At 58.4% G+C, this 23,181-nt stretch overlaps 1 protein-coding gene across 1 annotated transcript in view; it reads right to left on the reverse strand.

Moving 5' to 3' along the window:
- Positions 1-1,483: 1,483 nt before the first annotated feature.
- TACC1 (transforming acidic coiled-coil containing protein 1) overlaps positions 1,484-23,181 on the reverse strand; it is a 31,339-nt gene continuing 9,641 nt past the window's right edge. The window contains exons 2-12 of the mRNA XM_019545901.1: positions 20,377-21,759; positions 16,247-16,307; positions 15,410-15,617; positions 12,880-12,935; positions 9,670-9,807; positions 9,117-9,193; positions 8,565-8,608; positions 7,976-8,136; positions 7,486-7,592; positions 6,594-6,714; positions 1,484-5,960 (exon numbers count right to left, since the gene is read on the reverse strand). Coding sequence (XP_019401446.1) covers positions 5,892-5,960; positions 6,594-6,714; positions 7,486-7,592; positions 7,976-8,136; positions 8,565-8,608; positions 9,117-9,193; positions 9,670-9,807; positions 12,880-12,935; positions 15,410-15,617; positions 16,247-16,307; positions 20,377-21,759 — 2,425 coding nt within the window. The 3' untranslated portion in view covers positions 1,484-5,891. The remainder of the gene's footprint in view (positions 5,961-6,593; positions 6,715-7,485; positions 7,593-7,975; positions 8,137-8,564; positions 8,609-9,116; positions 9,194-9,669; positions 9,808-12,879; positions 12,936-15,409; positions 15,618-16,246; positions 16,308-20,376; positions 21,760-23,181) is intronic.

The raw sequence follows: 23,181 nt of genomic DNA on the forward strand, positions 1-23,181 counted from the left end.
CATGACTTCCGAACACCTCAGCAGGGACGTGGTGACACACGGAGGTTTGTGCTCCTTTGCTACATAAAGCATCACCAGCTAACAAACCAATTCATCTCCTGGGGGGGCTGAGCAGTGTCTCTTCCCAAGGGATCAGGCACAAGGGAATTGCTTCTAGCCAGAGATGTCTGCCAATTGCCGTCTCTGGAAAAGACTGCACAGAGCAGCTGCCGGACAAAGGAAAAAGCCTAACTAGGCTAAGGCTGGTCATGCAATGCCCAGTCTTGCATCTTAGCCTGCTTGCCTCACTGCTTTTGGTTTGACAAGAAGCAGATTATACTAAGCGCTCCCCAGGAGCTCTTAAAAGCTGCATATTAGCCATGCAACGTACATCGAGACGGCACAGCAGGGAGTGAAACAGCTTCTCTGCCTTCCTGTCGGAAAGAGGTTGCTCTCCAAAGAGCTACGTTTATAACTCAGAACTAACGCACTCCGCAACAAAAATCCTGGAGCAAGTCTGAGTAACCCAGGTCCCTTGACAAAGCAAAAAGCAGCCACCAACTTACTGGGGAAGGAAACGCTCATTGTGGAGTTCCTTGGTGGCCTGCTGGGGATTTTGCAACCAATTCTCAAGCAAGTGGTGGTTGGGCGCCTTTGGGCGGTCTCAGAAAGAGAAAGTAATTTCCTTGCTGGGGAGGCAGCACATTGCAAGGTATCACCGTGCAGAAACTGAGCAACAGGACCCAATCCACAGCACAGTTACAGCTCAGGCGCGACTGTGTGGCACTTATTTGGTACTACGACGGATGTGAAGGTGACCAGTTCAGGATGGTCTTCATAGCAGTTGCTTCCAGGAGGTCTGTGGAAGGGCAGGGACACCTCTGCTTTGTTTCAGAGAGAAACTTGTGCAAAGGGATTAATGCTGAGGATCACGTACTTACTAGTGCACAGCTTGTGGCTAAAACCATCCTAGCCACGGAGGCCAGAAGGCAGTGCTCCAAGGGCATTTCCCGTGTGGCTGCACACAGGGGAAGGGGGGGGGACCCTTGACATACCAAAGTGCAACTTCAAGATGAAATTGGGAACAGCCATTCACTCACCTCACCCACCGCAGCCAGCTTTGAAGGGAACCCGATCACAACACACAACCAAGTCTTCTTAGGCTGGAAGTTTGTCTCCGCAAAGCACTTGGCACACCATCAGCTAGCAGCAAACTGCCTGGGTCAGCCCCTCTTGTGAAAGCCATTACCGCTGCCCGCAGGGGACAGGAACATTGTCTTGCACCAAAAAGGAGCTGTAAAACACTGTCTGGCGTTCCTCCGTGTTCAGTTTGGCTTTGACTCATTTCTGTAGTGCAGAGTCCACGCAACCAAGCTGTAGGAGGGCCATCTGAGCCCACTTCCACGAGTGCAAAGGCAGAGGAATCTCATTGGAACGAGTGGCGTAACCATCACATCCACCCGAATCCAGCCCCTACTCAAAAAAGAGGCAGGTGAAAAGCATCCCCGAGTGGTAAACACAATTTTTATTCAGGCAATGAAACATGGAAAAAATATATTAGTAATCCTTATTATAATCTCATCTGTGTGAGTATAACTCTTACAAATATTTACCTGACATATAAAAGGGAAATTATTATACATATAAAATTTATGCAGATGGCAGTTACATACACTGTACAAAGCAACCTGATAGTAGTCAACGCAGAGCGCTCTTTTCCTGCCTCTGGGAAGGAGGGAGGAGGGCACGCAGTGGGAACATGGTGGAAGCAGAAATGCAGTCAGGATGGTCACTCATTGGCACTCAATCGTCTACAAGGGGTCTATCTACGGGCAGGTGTGCACTTGCTAACAGCAACAGGAATTGTTTCACAGGCAGGCGCTCTGGACGCTGAAAACGGATGTTTCATTTTTACTGCGGAGAGAGAGGGGGCCATACTTTGCACTCAGTGCATGGACATTTCAAGTTTCCTTGCGTTTGTGATGCATCTTCGTTTGCAAGGGGTCGGGGGAGGGGAGCTGAAGATCTTTTTTTCCCTTTGTGTTCACAAGACACTCGTGGAGAGCAGCAACACTTGATGAATTGTCACGGGCGCCCTGCACTGAGAAAACAGTGACCTTCAAACTCTCCTGCCCACACTGCTGAACAGTAAGAGATGAAGCATCCTCTTTACAGCCCCAGAGAGAAGGTGCTACAGGGGACACGCCAGTCTCTACCACAGCTTCACTCCTGGCTCTGAAGCAGCACACCAAATGCAGCAGCCTCACCGATTTCAAGTTACACACACATCTTCCATTACAGAGAACTATAATCTTTATATATATTTATTATAGACATGTCACTATAACCATCTTATAGTTAATAAATCCTTCCTGAGGAATCTCGCTTGACCAGGCTCGAGCTGCATGCTGAGAGGCACAGGACTGGACAACACTCAGGTGACACAGACCACGAAAGTGCAACCACTGGACACCAGGGAGCAGGGAAGATCTCATCAAATCAGCGTCGCCCAAAGGGGAGAAGCCCAGTGCAGAGCAGAGGGGCCTGCAGGAAGGGCTGGCTTTAACTTGCAGGCTACAATTTTGCATAGGTGCAGAGAGCAGCACGTCGCTTTGGGATGCTGTGTTCTCCCGAGCAAAGCCGAATGCCGCTCTGAGGGTGCCTTATCTCAGAGCCACAGCACAGTGCCAGGGGGAGAGACAGACAGCTCTTTCCAAGCACAAGGTTTTCCTTCTGGAGGAGTCGGCCTTCAGAACCCTCCTGTTCTACTTCGCCAGGCTCTCGTCCCTCAACGAGCAAACCTCGCCTTGCTTTCTTGGTGCCAACTCAACAAGGCCTGCCCTGAAATCTTGTTTCACTTCTCCGGGCACGGCTAGGAGCATGCATGCGACCACCAAAGCATGCAGCAGCGGGACGGCAGCCAGACACCCCAGCAAAACCGTGTGTGTTCAGAGCAAAGGTAAGTGGTCTTACATACCAGAAAACACCTTGTGACATACTTGGAGTGAAGGGAAGTGTGCAGGGCCCCAGTGCAAAAGTGCTCAACACACACACACACACACACACACGCACGCACACACGTCCCAGTGTTACAGTCACCTCCTGCCCCACCAGGGACAAGACTGGAAGAGAGCAGCTCAATCCAGGCCCCTAGCTACACTTTTATCCCAAAAGAACTTGTTGCTGTGTTGGGTGAAATCCAGAAGACTAACCCATAGCCTGCGCGTGCCTTCATTCCCTAATTGGAGGGTTTAATTGGAGCTGAAATGGTTCAGGAATTCGGCCCGCTGCTCCTTGAGAATGAGAATTGACTGGACTGACGCACGATGCTCTGAAACCCCTGGACAACTCCTCCCTCTGTGGCTTTCATTTCCCCCATCTCTGCTGGCGCCGTCTCCAGAAAGCTTCTAGCCCAGACTCTGCAGACCCCACAGGCCCAGAGAAATGTCTTAATGCTTGGACACTTCCTCTAAGAGCCCCCTTTCGGGTTCACCTTGACTATCTGTCATCATCTGCTTGCAGAACCTCCTGCCAGCACAGGGAGAGGCGCTGGGAAAGGATCCCAGGGCTATTTGGAGGCTGAGATGGAGACTCGCCACGTTGTGCGCAGAGGGGCAAGCCCCAGGCTGCAGGCAAACTTGGAAGGAACAGAGATGAAGGGCAGGCATGCCCCATGGGGTCTGCGGCCGACTGCTTTACTGTCTGGCTTCCCTTTGCAGATCGTCTGAGGGAGGCTCTTCCCTCTAGCACGTTGGAGGGGGTCGCTACACCAAACAGAGGATGGGAAATGGTTCCCGATGCACGGAGCCGAATGACCAAACAAGAGCCAGGGTCATGGAGGGAACCAGCCACAGGCAAACCTAGGCTGGGATCTCCCTGCTGCATGGTGGGCCCCTTCTCTGCTCGGGGCTAAGCTGGTCCCATTAGCTACAATTGTGCCGGGGTCAGTCTGTCTCCTGGGAAACATCATAACCCCTCTCAAGGCATAACAGAAATAATAAAATATACTCCAGTACATGGCTCTGGTTTAAACAGGTAGCCTACCAGGCACTCACTGGAAGGAGGGAGAAAGTCAGGGAAAGAAAGGTGGCAGCAAAAAGGTTTGAAGTGTGATCCTTGCAGCGGCCTAGGGCTCAGCTCCTCCCATCTTCCTCTCATTTGATGTCTCCCCACTACACAGGTAGCACCCAGTCACCCACCCACAGCCTTGCACAGCCCATGCTATTTGAGGGCACACACCAGGAGAGGGCAGCCTTCACAGCACAGCTCTCTGGTCCTAGCAAAGCATCCATACAGCCCCTCTCTCAGATGCGAGCATCATGTCTCCAAGGCTGGAGAAGCAACGTGCCCAGGCGAACACCACACAGCCAAGCCCAGGGTGGGCCAGTTCTGCCAGGCACCCACAGGTCAAACCCCTTGCTGAAGCTGGATCATGCAGCAGCATCACAAGGACGACACACACGCGCACACACAGACATCTGTACACACGCCAGCCACACCACCCACAGGCTTCTTGGGTCTGCGCCACGGCATGAAAGGAGCATCAGCCCCTTGGGGGCAGCCAACGAAGGGAAAACACCCACCACAGCCACAGGGGAGGGCTTCAACTACCTGCCCGCCTGTCTGAAGCCGCACATTTTTAAACTGCTGCCTGCATCCGGCTTTTCCTGTGCAAGGCTCGTCTGCTTCTGCCAGGATTCGTAACACTGAACAGGCATTTCTGACAGCCTAATCCCCTCTGTCTGCATTCCCCATGGCTGGGCAAGGGGCTGGTCTCACAGCAGCGTTCAGACTCAGCTGCAAGCAACATCCCTTTGCATGCTGCCAGTTAGCATTTGCAAATACTGCTAATAAATATTAGGAAGTGACAACGCTGGCGGTGGAGCAGCTGCAGAGGAAGGCAGTCCCCCGTTGCTCTGGAGCGAGCGGTTTCCCCTTCCCCCAAAGCAAACACCAGGCAGACTCAGGGCGTGCTTGCAGCCACTTGACCTGCTTTCCACCAAGTTCCTCTGACGGCACCGAGTGTGTCACTGACTGCACAGCCACATCCATCTGGCTGGGGAGAGTCAGGTGTGCAGCTGGGAGGGGGCCAAAGTCTGAAAGCAGGGCAGCACAGAAGGCCCTAGTGCAAGGACAATAAAGTGCACTGGGGAGAAAGGTGCAGGGGCTTCCCTCTCCAGCTGCTGGCAGGGCCTGGGCCCAGGACCCAAGAATCTGGGTAACACGAACGTACCAGACCCTTGGACCAGCACATACACGAATCACCCCACTTCCAGGCCAGCCATTCCCACTGTGGGGGGGTCCACTGGCGAATCAGACCCACATGCAGCAGGATCCCTTTGGGGTCAGGCAGCCCCCACCACCTCCTGCCTCTTCTCGTCTTGTCACAAACAGCATCATCCATTCTCAAGGCACCAGCTTTGCACGGCCCAAGCCCTCTGAGCCCGGCACGGGCTCAGCACCCGGCCTGCACCAGCCCCTTGCATTCAGGAGGCAGCTGCCAAGCGGCAAGATGCCCAGTACCATCACAACCTCAAACGCCAGCTCTCCCACAGACAACTCACAGCCACTCCCCAGTGGCAAGGAAACACCGCAGGACTGTCTGCCGGGCCAGCCACACAGCCACTCGCTGACGATTGCCAGAAGAAAAACACTGGCCGGCCCAGCCACAGGGAAACTGAGTTGAGCCCTGAGAGACGCCGGGGCACGAGACTTCTGGTGCAATCGGAGCCGCGACACCTCTGGGACAACAGGCTGTGCGTGGGGGTGCCGAGGCCTGCACCAAGCGGGCAGAAGTGTGTGCATGTGCTTCTCGTGGCAAGGGGGGTGTTTCTGGGCAATAAGGCAAGGAAGGTGCTTGGAGTTGCAAAACAAAGCGGCCAGGTGCAGAACAGAGGGCGAGGGGACGCAGCTCAGTCGGTCTTCCCTAGCTTCGCAATCAGCTCGTCGCAGATCTTGGTCAGCTCCTCGATCTCTTGGTTCTGGAAGACACACCAGCACCGGGAATGAGCAGCTGAGGCTCCCCCACAGGCCCTGCCCTAAGCTGGTGGGAAAGTGCTGTCATTGCACCGCTCTTTGGGGCAGTCACTCTGGCATGCCACCTACCCCGTGCCCCATGCACCTGGCCCACAGCGCCCGAGTAGCCAGGGGCAGCCCAGCTGGAGCAAAGGCAGGCATGGGGAAAAGGAGGCCTGCTATCTGGCATGACGCCAGGGAGCTCGTCTTGTACAGGCTGGTGAGCCTGTATGTGGGGAGAGACGAGCCGGCCTGGGTGTCCCTGGGCAGGCTGGTGACCCTCCGTTGTGGGGGATGCATCACAGCCTGAGCAGGAACCTCATCACCACCCAGCCTCTGCGCTTCACACCCCTGAGGGAGGGGCAGCCTGAAACACTGCTCCCAAAACGTCTGCCCATAGCTCAGCATGGCTGCGAGCAGGCGGCGACCGGGCTTGGAAGGGAGGGGATATCCCAGCTCAGCCAGATTTCTGAGGCCTCCTCTCTCGTGCTGGCTCCAACTTGAGGAACCAGCCCAGGGTCAGCAGGAGACGCTGTGAATGGCAGCCCACCCCACACAGGGTCCCCGCTACGTCCCGGCAAGGCGGGAGTGGCCTTTACCTTCTGCTGCAGGGCTCTCTCCAGGGACTCCACCTTCATCTGCTCCTTGCGGAGGCCGGCATGGAGGGCTGCACTCTCCGCCTTGGCTTTTGTGCGCACCTGAGCGATTTCTTCATTGGCTCTTCATCGGGGTGAGAGAGAGAGACACACAGCATGAACACGTGCGTTCATCTCCCTGGCCAGTGCCCACTTACACTGCACAGCCTGCAGGCAGTCACCCAAAGGCCAACGGGCCGAAGGTCAAGCTGCCAGAGTCCCCAGCCCTGCTCATGGGGACAGCAGCTTTCTCATTGTGGAGGAGTCATGTAGTTTAAATCAGCTCCTAAATTGACTTACTGAACTCTGGGGCAAATCCCAGGATGGAAACTCAGCTGGCAGGGCTTGTTCCCACCTGGTTTAAACCTGCTCCCAGCCGACTTCCATGCACACAAACATGCACAGCCAGGGATGTGTGCTGCTTTCCTGAAGCCCATTTGACTTCATACCTTGGGGCCAACTGCTGCAAACCTGCCATGACGCCGAGGCCAGGGGAGGGGGCCAGTTCTACCTTCCTTCTTTAGGAATGGGAGACTCCTTGTGACCCCGAGTCTTAGAAAGGCCAGAGGGCGCAGCCTCATGAGGTCACTCCCAGAAGCAACCCTAATCATGCTGTGGGTAACCCCCAGCTTCACTGCCACGCTGAATGCACCACGTGTCAGACTGCAGGGACGCAGCTCGTCCCCGGGGCAGCTCCCCGCGAGAGGTCAGACGCACAACCGCAGATTGCTGGCTCTGCTCTGCACAGCCTGGGTTATTTTGGTGCGTCGGCTTCCCCTCAGCAGGAAGCAGGACCCTTTTCAGCACTACACCGTGGAGCGAGCCCTGCCAGGGCAGGCCTTGCTCAAGTCCTTACTTGTCTAACTTCTCTTCTGCATGGATTTTCAGGGCCTGGTACCGCTGCTCTTCTTGCTTGACCCGGGTTAAGTAATCCTGAGCACATTTCTTCAGAGCTTCTTCATTCTGGAAAGCAAATTACACAACCCTGGTGACTCACCGAGCAAAGGGGGCGAGTCCATCCACGCCGATAAGCTGCTGCCTAGTGGGGACGTCATGCACACAACTGGACATCTATCCATCCCTCCACAAGCCACAGATCCCCTCCATGCTCTCCCACGATGCCCTGCCTTCGCACCAGCCCCTGGCCACCCTCCCTCCTGCTCCCGAGATGCTGCTATTAGCAGCCCCTAGGAAGAACGTGACAAAGAGGAAACAGCTCCGCAGTGTGACCAACAGCAACCACCAACCTCCCAACAGTTATCATCTGGGCCAGGCCCCTGCTCCAGGACCAGAGCACTGGCTAGCGAGAGAAAGCCGGGAGGCACAAGAAACACCATTCAAAGCACCTTTTTAAATCCTTCCAGGACGCCCTTCAGGTTCTCGTATCGCCTGAACAGATCTGACAGGGACCTCTCCACCGAGTTGAGGTCTGCCAGGGCCTGCTCCTTTTCCATTGTGAGCTGCTGCAGGTTCTTCTGCGAGGTCATGTTCGTCCTCTGCTCGTCCTCTGCGGATCGGAAACATAACGTGGTCACGCAGCGGCTCCTGCCCCACAACCCTACGTGGGGCTGACCTGGCTTTGATTCCTCTGGGGGGACTCTCCTGCTCTGGGATGAGACACCCGCGGAGGGCTGCTGAGGGCTTGGGCCCAAACGCCTTGCTGGCTGCATGCCCAGACTGCGCTGCCGCGAAGCAGAGCCTGGGGGAACCAACGTACAGGACTCCCAGGACCACGGGACAAGGGGACTACCCCCGGCAACCCCCCGCAGCACGTGCTGGGACAGGCGGCAGCAGCTGCACACAGAAGGGTCTCTGCAGTGAAGCCAGCAGGGCTGGCCAGGGTGCTCTCAGGCAGCTACAGAGACCGAGTCTACTTCTGCACCCGGCACCCCAGCCCCCCCACACCAGCCCCTGGCTCCCCCCCAGGGGCCTCACCTATCATCTGGGCAATGGTCTTCTCGTATTCAGCCACAATTTTCCTAGGATGAAAGGGAAGGGTTGTTAGCTATGCCTGGCTTGGTGTGGGCTGCTGACATGTGGCATCCAGCATACCATCACTGAACATGCTGCACAGGGCCTGGCAACCCCAGCCACTGCAGGTGGGTCGAGGAGTGGCCTCGTCTGACTCTGCCAGTCCTCCCCTGCCCCCTCTTCTCTACTCATCCCCAGCAGCCTCCCCCAGCACTGCCCTTGCCTCCCCTGGCTCCCCGACACAGCTGGTCTAGATCCAAGCACAGGGAGCGGCTGTCATACCACGCTGTCTGCCACGGCACGTCCCAGCCACATTACCCGGGGCCAACCTGAGCCATGGGCAAGGTGGCAAGAGGTGTGCACCAGTGGTGCGCCACGCTGCTCAGCACTCCACCACCGGCGCCCCCGGAGCTGGATGGACCAGCCACCTCTGTCACATTAAGCCCGGCAGGGTCCGGCCTGCGGTGCTGGGTGGACGTGTCCATGCAGGGTTTCCCAAGTGGGCACATGCATTACCTCATTTCCAGGACTTCCTGCCGGCTCTCTTCGTACTTCTTCTTCCACTCGTTGGCTTCAATCTCCTTCGCGATGATCTGGATCAGGGTGGACACAAAGTGCATCTCCTTACTCCCCACCTCTCAGCACTCACTCTGGGTCACGCATGGTGTGGAAGCCCTGTCCCATCCCTTGGGCCTCACCTCTAGTCCTAACAGAGGACTTGCTGTAGCCAAACACAGGCTGGTGCATTCAGCACAGGAGAACCGTGTCCCTGAGCTTGTGATACATCAGAGGAGGTCAGACTAGCTCTAACAGTTCCCTTAAACCCAGAATGATCCATCTGCCCCACGAAGTAGCCCCGCAGCACCTCCAGCTGCTCAGGAGACCAGGGGCACCTTGGCATCTGGGCCATGGGGTGCTGGACATCGGGGAGGGTCCAGGTACCATCATGTCTCTAATGCCGCTGTGCTGGGCATGGTGCACACATGCACATCCATGCACACATGCGAAGGCCCCCAGGCACAGGCACATCCCCTTGCGCAATGCTGGCACTAGCACGCCCTGCCCTCACCTCTTCCCGTATTAACGTGAGCACGGCTGTCTTGTCTGATTCGTGGAGGCAAATGCTGTCCAAGGGATTCTCGCTTTGGCGCACTCCAGTCACAACAGCTGCCGGAACCTTGTCTGCGGAGGTCAGGCCAGAGCTGCCCTGTGGGGGGGACAACCAGTCAGTGCCCTGCTCAGTGCATGGCCTTTCTGCCTCGTTCCCTTTGCCCAGGTGCCCCCCTAGCCCTACCGGCCTCTCTCCAGGCCCAGGACTTCCCACAGCAGTGTGCTGACCACTCAAGGCCCCTGCTCCTTTCCAGGAAGCCCCTGTGCAGGGCTGGGCTGAGGCTCGCTGCTTACCTTGTGCCCTACAGCAACGTGCCACTGAGCCCGGGGCCGCTTGCAGGAGCCGTGCCCTGAGAGCACTACGGGGCAGAGCTCCCGGTTCACATCAGGAAGCTCAAAGGGGAGGCACAAAAGCAACCCCTGCCAGGGCTCCCAGGAGCCTAGACTTCAACTGGGACTGATCGTGCTGGGATTCCCAAGAGCCTGACAGCCTGTGGGGCTGAGACCAGGGCCAGCCTCCGGGGCTGCGCAGAGCAGCATCCCGCTGACCACGCCCTGCCCTGCAGGCACATGCAGCCAGCTGCTGCCTGCTGCATGGATGCACTGGCACGGGCTGCAGCACCCCCCGACTGAGTCGAGTCCTGGGGAGGCCCAGCAGGACGCCCCAGGACAGGAGGTCCTTGTGGAAGCCCAGGGCCTCCGGCCGGCTGGCTGCGCACTTTCCAGCAGCAGCCTCAGCTCGGACGTGCCCTGTGACCCCAGCTCGTTTTTGGCGAGCTTCCCGCCGGGCAGAGCTCCAGGACCCAGCGGGCTGCCAAGGAAACAGATGCACCTCTGCAGCTCTCCCCCGCTGGCCGGGCTATAATTAGCCCAGTCACATGTGCTCTGCTACAGGGTTCCTCCTTGCAAAATCCAGCTTTTTCCCTCAATGCTGCAATGCGAAAGCCACAGCGCCACAGCCCAGGAGAGACCTCACGCCGCACGTCCTGGCTGTCCGGTGTCCAGGCCAGGGCAGCTGGGAGGCTTCTCCCCTGGTCCGGGACATCATCCCCAATCTCTGGCTTCCTAAATCGTTAATTAATTCTGTCCCCTTGGCCACTGTGACAGCCCCTCGCAGGGGTCTCCTTGGCAACCGGCTGCAGTGCCATAAATAGGGAAGCGCCGCACAGCAGCATGGGCTCTGGGAACAGACGGCGCTCTCCGGCTCGGAGCTCAGCACCAGCGCTGCCTATGACATCCTCCCCCAGGCCAGGCCAGGGGTGGATCCAACCCAGGTGCTCAGCACCCCAGCAAGGGCAGCATCCCCCGGCACAACCTCTGCTTGGGCACTCGCAAGGACAGAGCAGCTTCACGGAAGGACTCCCTCCCGGCTTCCTCTCTGACATGTGAGAGGACAAAGAAAAAGGAAATTGAAAATAAAACCTGTCAACATGGTTGCCGTGGCTTACTCCTTACATGACCTGGCTCAGGTGAGAGGGGATGGATTTGACCTCTCCTTTGCTGAGTTCTGACCTCACCACGTGGGGGCCAGGCTTACGTCCACGTCCCTCTGATAACGCTGATGCTTTTTAAATTGATTGGTGGGCAGTAAATAACACCTGTCCCTGACTGGGTCCAGGTGGTGAGGTCAGTAGGGCTATTTAAGAGGGTCCCTTCAGGAAAAAGGGGAGAGGATGTTTTTAAAACATGTGCACAGAAGCACGGACCTCCGCAGACCTTTCGCATTCGCTAGATGCGGAAGTGAGTAACTTACCAGAAACCTAACTAGCAGCTTAGTTGACTGTAACCTAGTTGCACATCAAAAGGTTGACAAGTCGCTCAGATTTGCTCAAGGTTGATTTTCTTTCTATATTTTGCTACTGGTATGCCTTCCCCCTTCCCCGCCCCCTCTTTGATCAATAAATCTATCTGTTTTAGCATGCCTCCCTGTATGTACTTAAGAGGGAAGGGACCAGAAGGTGGGCTCGGGCTATTTTACTTTCCTCCTGCATGGGAGGCTCCTGGTGAATGCTTCAGGCTAACAGAAGCACCCCCAAATCCCAAGATCTACAGGGCCTGTGTATCCTGGGCAACACAGGGCACAGACAAAGACCTGAGTCTGGGTGGTGGCGGCAGTACCCCAGGCTTCTGGGTGTGCTCCGGGAAGTGGGTCAGCCAGATGTAGGTGCCCCAGGGCAGGCACTCGAAGCTTGGTACTTGGCTGGGTGCAGAAAGGTGGGCGGCTCAACGCAGGAGCGTCCCCTACTTGCCCACCACAGCACCTGCACCTGACCCCAGCCGCAGCTCCTGCCACAGGGCAGCTGCTTCCTCTCCTGCCAACCTGCAGCCCCAGCAGAACAGTGCACCAGTGCTGGATGCTGCTGAGTGCTCCTGGCTGCCTGCGTCCTTGCTGGGATCTCACACTGCCTCTGCCCCTTTGTGCCACAACAAACTGGCTGCTGTGCCCAGAGGCCCAAGAGATGCAAGTGCCTTCTCCTGGGCCTGCCCCTCACCATGGCCCAGTGTCGTCCCTACCAGAGAGAGCATTTTTCAGATCTCGCCCATCGCAGCCATCTCCCTGCCCCCCGTGCACAGGGACCAAGCGGGGGGGGGTGCCCTCTTGCCCACAGCACAGCTGCACCAGCTGGAGGAGTGCACAGTCGCCCACAGTGCTGCTGCCAGCGTGCCTGGGCCACCCCAGACTGAGGAGGTGCAGGGGTTTCACACAGAGCAACAAGATTCTCTGAACCTCCCTGGTTCAGTGCTTGAAAGACTTCAGCTCCAAACCCACTTCCCTGGGAGGGTTTTACAAACACTTCTGACCCCAGCAAGGCTCCTCCAGATGTTCTCGGGCCCCTTGTACAGCTCACAGGGACTTGGGGCTGTTGCACGGACCATATCATGTGGAGTGGTGCACACAGCAAGAAGCAAGGGCTACAGGGTGGGCATGGGGTCACCGACCATATTCAAGTCCCCTGCCCCATGGCGCCAGCCCAGGGTCTGACTCTTGCTCATGAAAAACAGCTCCTACCCCAAGCAAACAGTCCCACCGGCATCCAGGGCTGTGAACGCAGGCTGAGGGACCAGGCTGTACAGGCACCTGGGCATGGGGAGGCAGTTCTGCTGTGCAGACGCACCAACGGCCCGACCCTCCCCCAGGACTAGGGGGAGACAGCAAAGATGCACTCACAGGGAAGCTGCTGGGTGCCTCCTTCTCTGCCTGTCCAGACGCCTCCTTCTCGAGACCTGCAACACAGGAAGCAGCAGTGAGAGCTGCCAGCAGAGCACAGCCTGTTGGGGACCTGGGGACAGCCTGGTCCCAGGGCACAGTGGGGGAGCACAGTACCAAAGGGCAGACCAGGGCAGGGCTGCTGTGACACAGGGAGATGCGGAGAGAGCTCTGGGCAAGAGGCGGGTAAACAGCAAATGCTTCCACGTGGGGCACTGCCCAAGCAGAGGCGGTTGCGCCAGCTGCATCTGCCCCCTGCCCAAATGGGAGACCCTGAGCCCACAGGGCCCCTGGAGGGTGACTGGGGTAACACAGCAAGAGGCTGGCTGGTGCCATGCAAGGTCATTGCCCTCCGGGGCACTCAGAGCCAAAAGGGAGCAACACGCCCATGCATGCCCTGCCAGCTGTCCCCGGGGACGGTGCGTGCCCGTGCATGCCCTGCCCTGGAGACAGCTGGCTCCCCAACCACCCACAGGCCTTCATGAGACCTCCCAGCCTCAGCCTGCTGCATCCCATTGCGCAGGACTTGGCAGGGCATTGCCAAAAGAAACATGTGGCTGAGGTCTCAGGTACCTGCTGCCTAAGCAGAGCCAATCTCCTGGGAGCATAGCCTGGCCCAACTTACAAATCACTGCTGCAGTCTCTGGTACACTGGGCCCTGGCTAATCACCAGTGCTGTACTCTACTCCAGGTATGGCTGCACTCACACGTGCACACATGCGTGAGCATGTACACACACATTTTCCCTGCACCGGAGCAGGATCCTCTGGGATGAAAGGCGTCGCTACATGGCGGGTTTGACTGCGGGTCAGGAACGTGGTGCTAGGGGACACCTGTTTGCTGCTCTTGCTAATGCACACAAGCCTCGTACCAGAGGAAGGTTTCACGTGACCCTTTCTATTCTCGACAGCAGCAGCAGAGAGGAGACGACTGCTCCTGCAGGCTCTGGCATTCACAAGTCTCCTGCAGCCTCATGTGACTTGCAGTGGAGATTACCACATCAGTTTATTGATGACTGTGAGAGCAATCAGCTCCTCGCTCACGCACAGGGCACACGCAAGCACCTTCTCTTCCAAACGCAGTGGCATCAGGGAGCAGGGCCCTGCACCCACCCCCACGGCTGCAGAGCCTAGTTCATCCTCCCCCCTTAGCCTGCTGTGGCAGCCTGGGGACTGCACCACGGGCCTGAGATTCCCCTGCCTGCCCTGGGGCTTTGCTTTTGCTGGCGCCAGTCTAGAACAGGCTGCTCGCCAAAGGTGCATGCGTGGCATCGATGGGGCCCGAGGAGTCATGCCCTGCAAGCTGGCTTGATGCCGGCACACAGACCAAAAATGCAGAATAAAGGCCTTTTGCACAAAACCCCTCTCTGCCTGTAACAGTGGGCAGCTGCTTCTCAAGAGCTTCCTCCCTCGCAGCCTGTCTGCAGAGTGCTCCAGATCTATGTGCCCGCCCGGGAGAAATGATTAATGAATAAGCAACAAACCGTCCACGCAGCGGCTTTGGATTTGCCATGCGGCTCTTTGCCATTTGCACCTAGAGCTCCGATATCGATTTGATTTCACCGCTGCCTGGCTTTTAATTATCTGCAAATGGATCCGGTATGTAAATGTAGCAGGGCAGACAAAACAATGCAGCCACTGGCAAACACAACGTGCTGGAAAACACGCGCGTGTGCAGCCAACCCCGACGGGCTCGTTAATGGGTGGGGACGGAGAAGGGTAGAGCAGAAGGATCACGCACACGAGCCCAGCCCAGTCCAGCCTGCAGCACGTGGTTTAGCCTGGGTCTCTCAGCAGCCAGATGAAGAGACTGCCGGTTGACCCCCGGCAGCTCTGGCTGCTGCTGCTTGCGCAGCGCTTCAGCCATGCTGTGTGTAAACTGCTCACACTTCTTCTAGCGCATAAACGTCAGCCCAGGCGCTGCCAGCGCCCCTGCAGCTACACACACGCTCGACTGGTGCCAGACAACAAGCTGAAATCGGCAGGTTCGGACAAATGGGGATCGATTTCCGACCTGCCTTCTCCCCTGCCCAGTGAGCTGACCGAACAGGCCCTGCTACCTCCTACCGGCTTCACAGGGCACGACTGACTCCGCAAGCTGCCTGCCCGAGCCATGCAACAGCAAGGCTAGTAGGAAAACCTGCCCTGCAAGCAACAGCGAGCCTGAATTAAAACTGCAAAGTCACTGCCTGGGCCCTTTTTGAGCAGCGGTGATGGAAACGTGCTTTCTAACGTGCCTCCATCAGCATTACCCCTGGGAAGAGCTACAGCCAAAGGGGACGAACAGAAGCTCGTGGATCTTCTACAACACATGGGAGCAGCCCAAGGGCTTTGTTGCAGCACCGGCACTTGTCAGCCTCCCGGTGCAATGGCCTCAAGAAGCCCAGTCTGCAGTTGCAGGCTGTTTTGGAAATAGCTCGGCTGCTCTGGGCAGGCAACCTGTCGGCCTATAGAGTCAGATATCGAGACAGCCAAGGACAGCGACGCCGTACCTGCTTCCGAGGGGGGGAAGGGGAGTTTTGCGGCAAGTGCAGGGACAGTGGAGCACTCGAAGTACTCCAGGTCGTCTTCGGCCTCCCCTTTCGCTTCCAGCCCAGGCAGCTTCTGGCCGCAGGACGTGGAGGCCAGCTTCTCCTCGTCTGTGGCATGTCCATCCCGATTTGCGACGTCTGGTACATCAGAGATCAGCGCTCCTTCTCCCTGGAGGGTTGGGGTACACAGAGAAACGTTAGGCTAATTAGGCCGGCGAGTCACTGGAAAAGCAGGGATGGCCTGCCACCCCCCAAGTTGCTGTGACCAGCCCCTCAGGAAGGTTTTGGAAGAGAGAAGCACTGCGGGGGAGCAAAGCAGCAATTCCCACAAGGACAAAGCCCCTCCAAGTGTTAAATCCTATGCACAGAGGCTGCCCCACTAGACTGGGACCACATCACGGCACGGTCTTCTGTGTGCCCCGGCAGCCACACAGAACACTTAAGGACCGGGCCCCGTTTCTTGGCCGGACAGTGACCATAGGGGCCGTGCCCGTCCCGCAGGGGGTCCTTCGGCACCTCCTCACAGAAGCCAGGTGCTGGTGGGGTGGAGAGATGGCTTCACCAGTGCGTGAGGGGCGAGAGCCCACGAGCCCTTCCCGGCAAGTCTGACTGAGGGTTACACGTGGCTACAGGAAACCTGGGTCCGAAGCCAACCTCCCGCAGCGGCTCCCAGGACAGCTCGCTCGGCTCTGTGACCTGGAGCCACAAGCGCCCCTGCTTCCCCTCACCCCGCTCCTCTCCCACGAGTGCCCGCCGCTTTCCGAGGGCCGCCAGGGAGAGCCGCCTGCCCGCATGTACCTGAGGGCCGACGTCCAGGACCAGGGGCTGTGTTTCGTACTTCTTCACCTTGCAGCCGCTCCTGCGGACAAGACAGACAGACCGCTTTAGGCCTGGGGGGGCTACCAGTCGTGGAGGGGATGGGGGAGGTGGTGGGAAGGGCAGGTGCAGAGACAGCTGAAGCAATGATGGGCAGCCCCAGCGCTAGCATTGCACCCCACTGATGGGACGTGGTCCCCAGCTTGTCAGGGGAGACCGCGACAGGCGCGTCCCGAAACACTGCACCGCGCAAAGAACCAGCCAACCATCCCACGGTTTCTTCAGCACGTTTATTCCCCCCTTTCCCCTCCACAAAGGAAAAGCCCAGAGGCAGTGACTCCGGGGGCAGAGGATGAGGACCGAAGCTGGAAGACAGCGCTCTCCCTTCTCCAACATCCGGAGCTTGCCCTGGCGGCATCATCTGGCCGATTTCATTAGGGGGCAGCAGTTCTGCCCGGGGCCTTCACCGGACACAGTGGCAGGTCCCCGCGTCGCCCAACCTCCGAGCTGTCTGGTGCCCGCAGCATCCGAGCATTGGCAACTCTGCCTGCCCAAGCCGTCGTCTCCTTCCCACATGGCAGATGCTGGCACCGCTCCACTCCTCTTCAGCTTCAGCCTCCCTCTCTGGTTAGGGGCAAAGAGACTCCTGGCAGAGGAGGGCTGGAGCTCACCGCCACAGAGCTCGCCCTCCGGGCGGTGGGATTTTCAATCCCTCCAAACAAGACAACTTTCCCAACAGCAACCGGCGGCCCTGGCTGCGGTGAGAACAAGCCCAGGCAGTGGCATGTAGACGGGGGTTTCTGTGAAGGCGCCGTACACCCGGGCCTTGATTTGCAACGAGACCTGCTGCACCCAGCTGCCTTCCCTCCAGGCATCCTCACAGCTCCTGCTCCCTCTCCCTGTCCGCAACGCTCACTCCCCACACGTGGCACAGGCAGGCACTAACGGGCACATGACATGCGCTTGAAGGACGCTGCTTGCAAGGTACCGTTCACACCCGTGTCCACCTGAAAACCTCTCCAGACTTTGCTCGTCTCCAGGACTCAACTGCAAACAGCTGCAGCTCGCGTCCCAGAGACCCTTAGACGATCCCCCCAGAAAGAGAGCAATCACCACGAGAGGTCCCAGGCACAGGGCAGCCCACTGGATCAAAGCACCCACCCCCCAGTAGCAAGACAGCTCTGCAAGCGGAAGGGGCAGGGAGACCACAGCCAGCCACAGGCTAAGGGGCATGCCCTATACGAGCTGGGCGCCACGGGCCACTCCATACTCTGCATCTACAGCCGCCTGCTCGCCAGGACAGAGCTCCCATTCAAGCAAGTCCAGTTACATCAGCTCAGGGAAACGTCTGCCATGGGGGCTCCTAAATCCACATGCGCAAGGCTGCTCCACGAGCCCACGGCTCCCCATATAGCAGCACAGGACTCTGAACGGCTCGGACGTGAGCGCCAGCCCTGGAGCCTGGCTCTGCTCCCGTCTGCACATGCTCTAAGTCTCCCCCTACCGCGGTGCTGTGTTTACCGGGAGGACGTGCCGTACAGAAATTGAACCTGCCTCCCCAGCTAGTCCTGAGCGTCCTGACCTCTGCTTCCACCCCCAAATGAAGCCCGAGCAGTTTGCTAGACAGGCAAGAGCCAGAGGGACTGCGCGCCACCCCCCACGGACAGGACCAGGACCCACAAGCACAGAGCACCGTGGCTTGCCCTACTTTCCTCCTCACCAGCACAAGGTGCGCAGCGCTGAAGCACAGCACTGCCACGGAGGTAGCGCCAAGGCATGGCCAGGGCCAGGGGATCTCTGAGGAGCACTCAGCATTTTGCAGGGTGCTCATGCACAGGGGTGCCGCGTGCACCAGTTGGCGACAGGCAGGGGGTCCTGTGTGCCAGGCCAGGCTGCACTAAGCTGCTGCTGCTGGGGTGGCACAGCTCCTCTGCTTGACGCCCTGGCACCCGTCTGTCTCCCCAGCTGCTCTAGCCAGGCTCTGCAGCTTATTAAGACTAGCCAGTACCTTAAGAGAGCCCTCCCCGGGACAGGCACTGTGCACTGAGGGGCAGCACCTTCCTTCTGTCTAGGCCCAGGAATTAGCCAGGAGGCTGAGCTATGCCAGCCTGGTCCATCCCTGTCCTCCCTACTACCATGCTGGGGTCAAGTCTACTTCTCTGGAGCCAGCACCTGCTGTCCTGGCCCACCCTAACCTTATTTCTAACACGGCCGAGCTGCCTCCAGGCTGGAGCACTGGCTCAGGCCTCCGGAGACTGGGGCCCTCCCACTTTGCCTGCGGGGCGACCTGGGACAGCGACTTCTGTCTGCTCCCGCCCTGCGTTTGCACGGTCTGCCGTGCCACAAGAGGAACCACCTCCGAGCACGGTTGTAGCAGGGCCCAGTTCTGTCTGGGCACCTGGCACTACTGCAGGGCCAACGATGAACCTCTCTGCACTCGAGCACTCGCAGGCTTCATACGCCGTCACAGCATCAAAGTGCACTGCAAGTGGCATGCCATGAGAGCAAGCAGAGGCGCGCACCGCAGGCACGACCGCTGTCCCGCCCGGCCCTCCGCACTCCCCCTCGCAGGGCTCAGCTGCCCGGTGGAACGAAGCCGGAGAAGTGCGGGCAACACGAGCCGGACCACAGAGCTCCAGAAGCAGGAAGGAGCCTGCATGCCGGAGAGAGGTGGGGCTGGAGGATGCCAACACACACCGGAAACAGAAGAGGAAACGGAAGAGTACTTACAACAGAAAACAGAGAAATTTCACTTGTTCAGTTGTCCTGAGGCACCAAAGAACGGACAGGAGAGAGACAGACAGAAGGAGGGGGAAAAAAAAAAAAAAAAATCAAAGCATGTGTAAAGACCTGGATAGCATCTCTGCCCTGCACAGTCCTGTCCTTGGGGGCATGCAGGCACGAGGTGTTTGCCCTCAGAGGAGGTGGCCACGGTCCATTACAAATCGAAATCCCTCTACTTCCCACGCTTCCCTTCCTGTGGCCCGGCTGCTGCTCCCTTCTCAGGTGCAGCAGCAAGACCCCCACACTTCCCAGGAAACCCATCTCCAGTACACAGCCGCTCCCTGCTTTGCTGCTGCACACTAACCCTTTGCCCTGGGGGTTGTATCAAGAGACTCGACTCTCGCCTGACACATTACTGCTGGCGTTTCATCATCCTGCAACTTCAAACCCTCCCTCCAAATGAGGTCAAGCCAGAGCCTTCAGGCCCATGCAGACCGGACTTGAGAGCACCCTGTGCTAGCATGGAAGAGACACGGAGGACGCAGCCCGGGGCGTGCTGCAACAAGGCAGCCTGCATTCCCGGGGCGCCGGGGGGCCTCGCAGCCCAATTCAGAACGGCATGGCTCGTGGGCTTAACCAACCCATGTGCAGCAAAACCGCTCTGTAAGGGAAGACAAAGCCCGTGCTGCCTGTGCCAGGGCTGAAGGCGGAGAGCACAAATGGCCTGCCAGTCTAACGGTCCCTCTCTGAGCTAAGGACAGGAAGTCCTGTGCCAAGCTGCAAAACCTCTCGGCAGTACCTGGTTTATTTCCAAAAAGAACCACAAATTGGCTGCTATCGAGACGCTTGGAAATTTCCCTCCACCCTGCCATGGTGCAGTTGTTTTAAATGCCCGGTCTGATGTCCCTTGCTTTCAAGCTCCAGACACTGGACTCTCACCACGCCGTGCTGCTTAACACCCCGAAAACCCTCTCGCAGGCTGGTGCCCCCAAGACATGCTGGGACAGCTACCCCTTGCTGTCTGACACACCAGGCTGTGCAGCCCCCCCAAGGAAAAGCAAGCGCTGCTGAGCTCATCTGCCTCTCTCATCTCATCAGTTCCCAAGGAACAAGAAGTCCCAGGTAGAAGAAGAGATGCAGCTCAGTCTGCTGACAGCACAGGGCAGCCACAGACTCCTAAGGGTGCTGCGGACTCTGGCCATCTACTATGACCCCTGATCTCTTAGGCTCCTTCACCGGAAGAACAAGGATGAGAGCAACGTGGTAGTGATTATTCCCAAGCTGTCTGGGAAAGATGGGAGAGAGCAGCTCGCCCAGAGAGCGACCATCAGCTGCCCATCCCCACCACAGGCACCAGAGCTGCAAGCCCAGCATGCACCGCCACTCACGTTATCAAACGTGACTTGGCTTTCTTTGGCGAGCCCTTGCCTAGCAGCAGTTCCTCGACCTGCACCTCCAGCGTCTGAGACTCCAGGATTTCATTGAGGTCGTTATCAGCGGTGGGGCAGGGGTCAGCAGCTGTGTCGTCCAAGCTCTTGGTGGGTTTGAAAGGATCCACGGAGTCAAAGTTGGTGGGGTCAAAGTGATACGACCCCTTGGGCACAGTCGGGGAGTTCTGCAAAGCAGAGCTGCCCCCAAAGGGGTTGAAGCTGGTACTGTCCCACTGGCTGGGGCCCCCCTTGTAAGACCCTTTGGGGGGCGGCACGTCATCCACAGCCCCAGCCATATCTTCAGCGCTTGTGGGCTTGAGAGCAGCATCCCTCTGCCGCTTGGGCGTCAGCTTGCTGCCTGGTTTGCGGCTGGCTTTCTTCGATGGAGCTCTCTTGCCCTCTGGGTTGTCTGCCCCGGGCGTAAAATCAAATTCTAGTTTCAGGGCATGCCCCCGGGTCTCCTCCAGCGGCTCCCCCCCATTGCTGCTGGCATCACTGCCAGGAGCAGGGAAGGCGTGCGGGGCTGCTGGAGGAGAGTTTGGTATTTTGGACCCTCCCGTCACAAAGGGGTTCACGCTCTCATCGTACTCCTCCGGATTGAACTGGTATGACGCCTGGGGGACTGGGAACCCCTCCTCTGCCGGCTCCACGTCCACCTTTTTCCGAAGGGAAGGTGGCTTCATTTTCTTCAGCTTACTCTTGCTGGGCACCCGCTCCAGAGCAGCGTTGACAGCCTGGGGCTCATCATCCACTGACCCTTTGAGAGAGATGACCATGTCTTCTCTGGACATCCCCTGCTCCCAAGGGGCTATGGGGGCATCGGCCGTCACAAGCTGGTCTGGAGCTGATGTTCCCAAGGATTCAGGGCCGGTTTCACTGCCAGGCACTGCCACTTCTGTCCTGGGAGCATGTGGCATCACTGGGGAATCTCTGCCAAGCCCAAGGCTCGGCTCCGCGGGGCAGTGCTGTTCGCCCGCAGGGACAAAGAGAGCTGCCTGCGCCTCATCCTCCCAGCGCGTTTGGTGCAAGGGCTTCTCAGGAACTTCCACCGCCGGCTGGTCACCGCTGCCGGGGAGCTCTAGAAAGAGACAGAAGAGGCACGTGAGAACCGGGCGACCCACAACATCCCCAGCCAACCCTGTACAGACAGGCAAGTGGAAGGGTTCACAAATGGGCTTCTCAGGTGCCAGGGGCCCTACACCAAGATGTCCCCCTTCGCACAGATCATCCGAGATCCCCTTGCAACCACCAGCTGCTCCCCAGCTCAGGGCCCCAGTGGGAAGACTCAAAGTACAGGATGAGAACTGGGCACACGGCGAAGCCAAGCAGGAGACAACGCCCCTGCAGGAACCAGCACAATCACGCACCACATCAACGACCCTCCACAAGTCTCCGCTCCCAGCTTCCCTCCCCTGCAGCCCTCTCGGACTCGGACTCAGACTCGGACTGCCCAGGGAGCAAGATGGGCTTGGCAGTGCGACTGGACAGCAAACGCATTCGGGCTCTGGGGAAACCCCTGGCTTGGGAGGATCACCCAGCACTTCTTGTGGGCTCCCACTGATACCAGCCAGGCTGCCAATGCTGCATGGAAACAGCAGCCAGAACCACTGCTCATCCCGACAGGGAGCTAAAAACCCAACCCACCTCCAGAGACCACCCTGGAAAAGCCACCTGCAGAATGGAAACTCCTTCCCGGGGTTTCCGCAGGTAGCAGCACAGGGCCGTGGGCTCAGAGGAGAAGAGGCAGCGTGGGCAGTTTCTGACTCCCCGGTTATAGGTGAGCCATCAAGTTACATGTCTCAGGGCACTGCCCCAGGCCGGCTATGAATTCGGTGCAGCCAGGGCCCCGCTGGCCTCCCTTGAGGAATGCAAAGGGACTTCTTTAAAGGCCATGAGCAGCCGCTGTAATCAGCCATTCAGGCCCAGCTCTACCACCAGCAGCCGTTTTGGCTGCCCCATGATGTTCCCCAGCCCACAACTTCTGTCCCCGTGGGAGGAAGTGTCCAGCCAAAGGCTGAGCAGAGTGGGACTGCTCAGAGCGGTGCTCGGCCTAAGCACGCTCAGCTGGGAAGAACCCAGCCCCTGGGAATACCAAGGCCCCGTGCCAGGATCCTGCACATGATTGCACCCACGTGACGGGACAGCGGCCTCAGAGCAAGAATATCTCCCTGTGCTTCGCCAAGACTGCAGCTTTGCTCACACGAGGCGACATCCAGGGATGGGGGCACCAGGACGACCAGCAGCCCCTCTAGGCTCAGCGAGCTGTGCCGTGGCACACCAAAGGCATGGGCCACATCTTGTCCCTGCACTCACGCTGGCAAAAAGGGGGTGCCCGGTGCAGGGAGAGCGCAGACCACGGGTGTCACTGCCGGATCGGGCCCACGGAGAACATCTCAGGGCTCCTCATGACTCGAGTGCTGAGCTGGTCTGACAACGCTCCTGCTCGCCTCCGGCACCTCTGCTTTTGCTCTCCAGAAAGAGCCTGATTGATTGTGACAAGCTCAGCAATCAGGCAGGGCTCGCCCGCACCAGACAGCACTGCTACTGCACAATGTCCAGGCCCTTCTGGAGAGCTGAGCCATGCCAGGGTGGGCTGTGCCAACCCTCACATGCTTCCTGGGGTTTCCCCATGAGCCGTGCCCCTTGGAAGGACTCTCTCTCTTCCTGGGCACGTGCCGTATGCCTGACGTGCAGGCCAGCATGCATGGAGCTGGGGAGGGTGCTGCCTGGAGATGCGTCTCACAAGCATTAGACACCACGTGT

The sequence above is a fragment of the Crocodylus porosus genome, unplaced genomic scaffold (genome assembly GCF_001723895.1).
Source record: "Crocodylus porosus isolate Cpor-Errol unplaced genomic scaffold, CroPor_comp1, whole genome shotgun sequence".
NCBI lineage: Eukaryota > Metazoa > Chordata > Crocodylia > Crocodylidae > Crocodylus > Crocodylus porosus.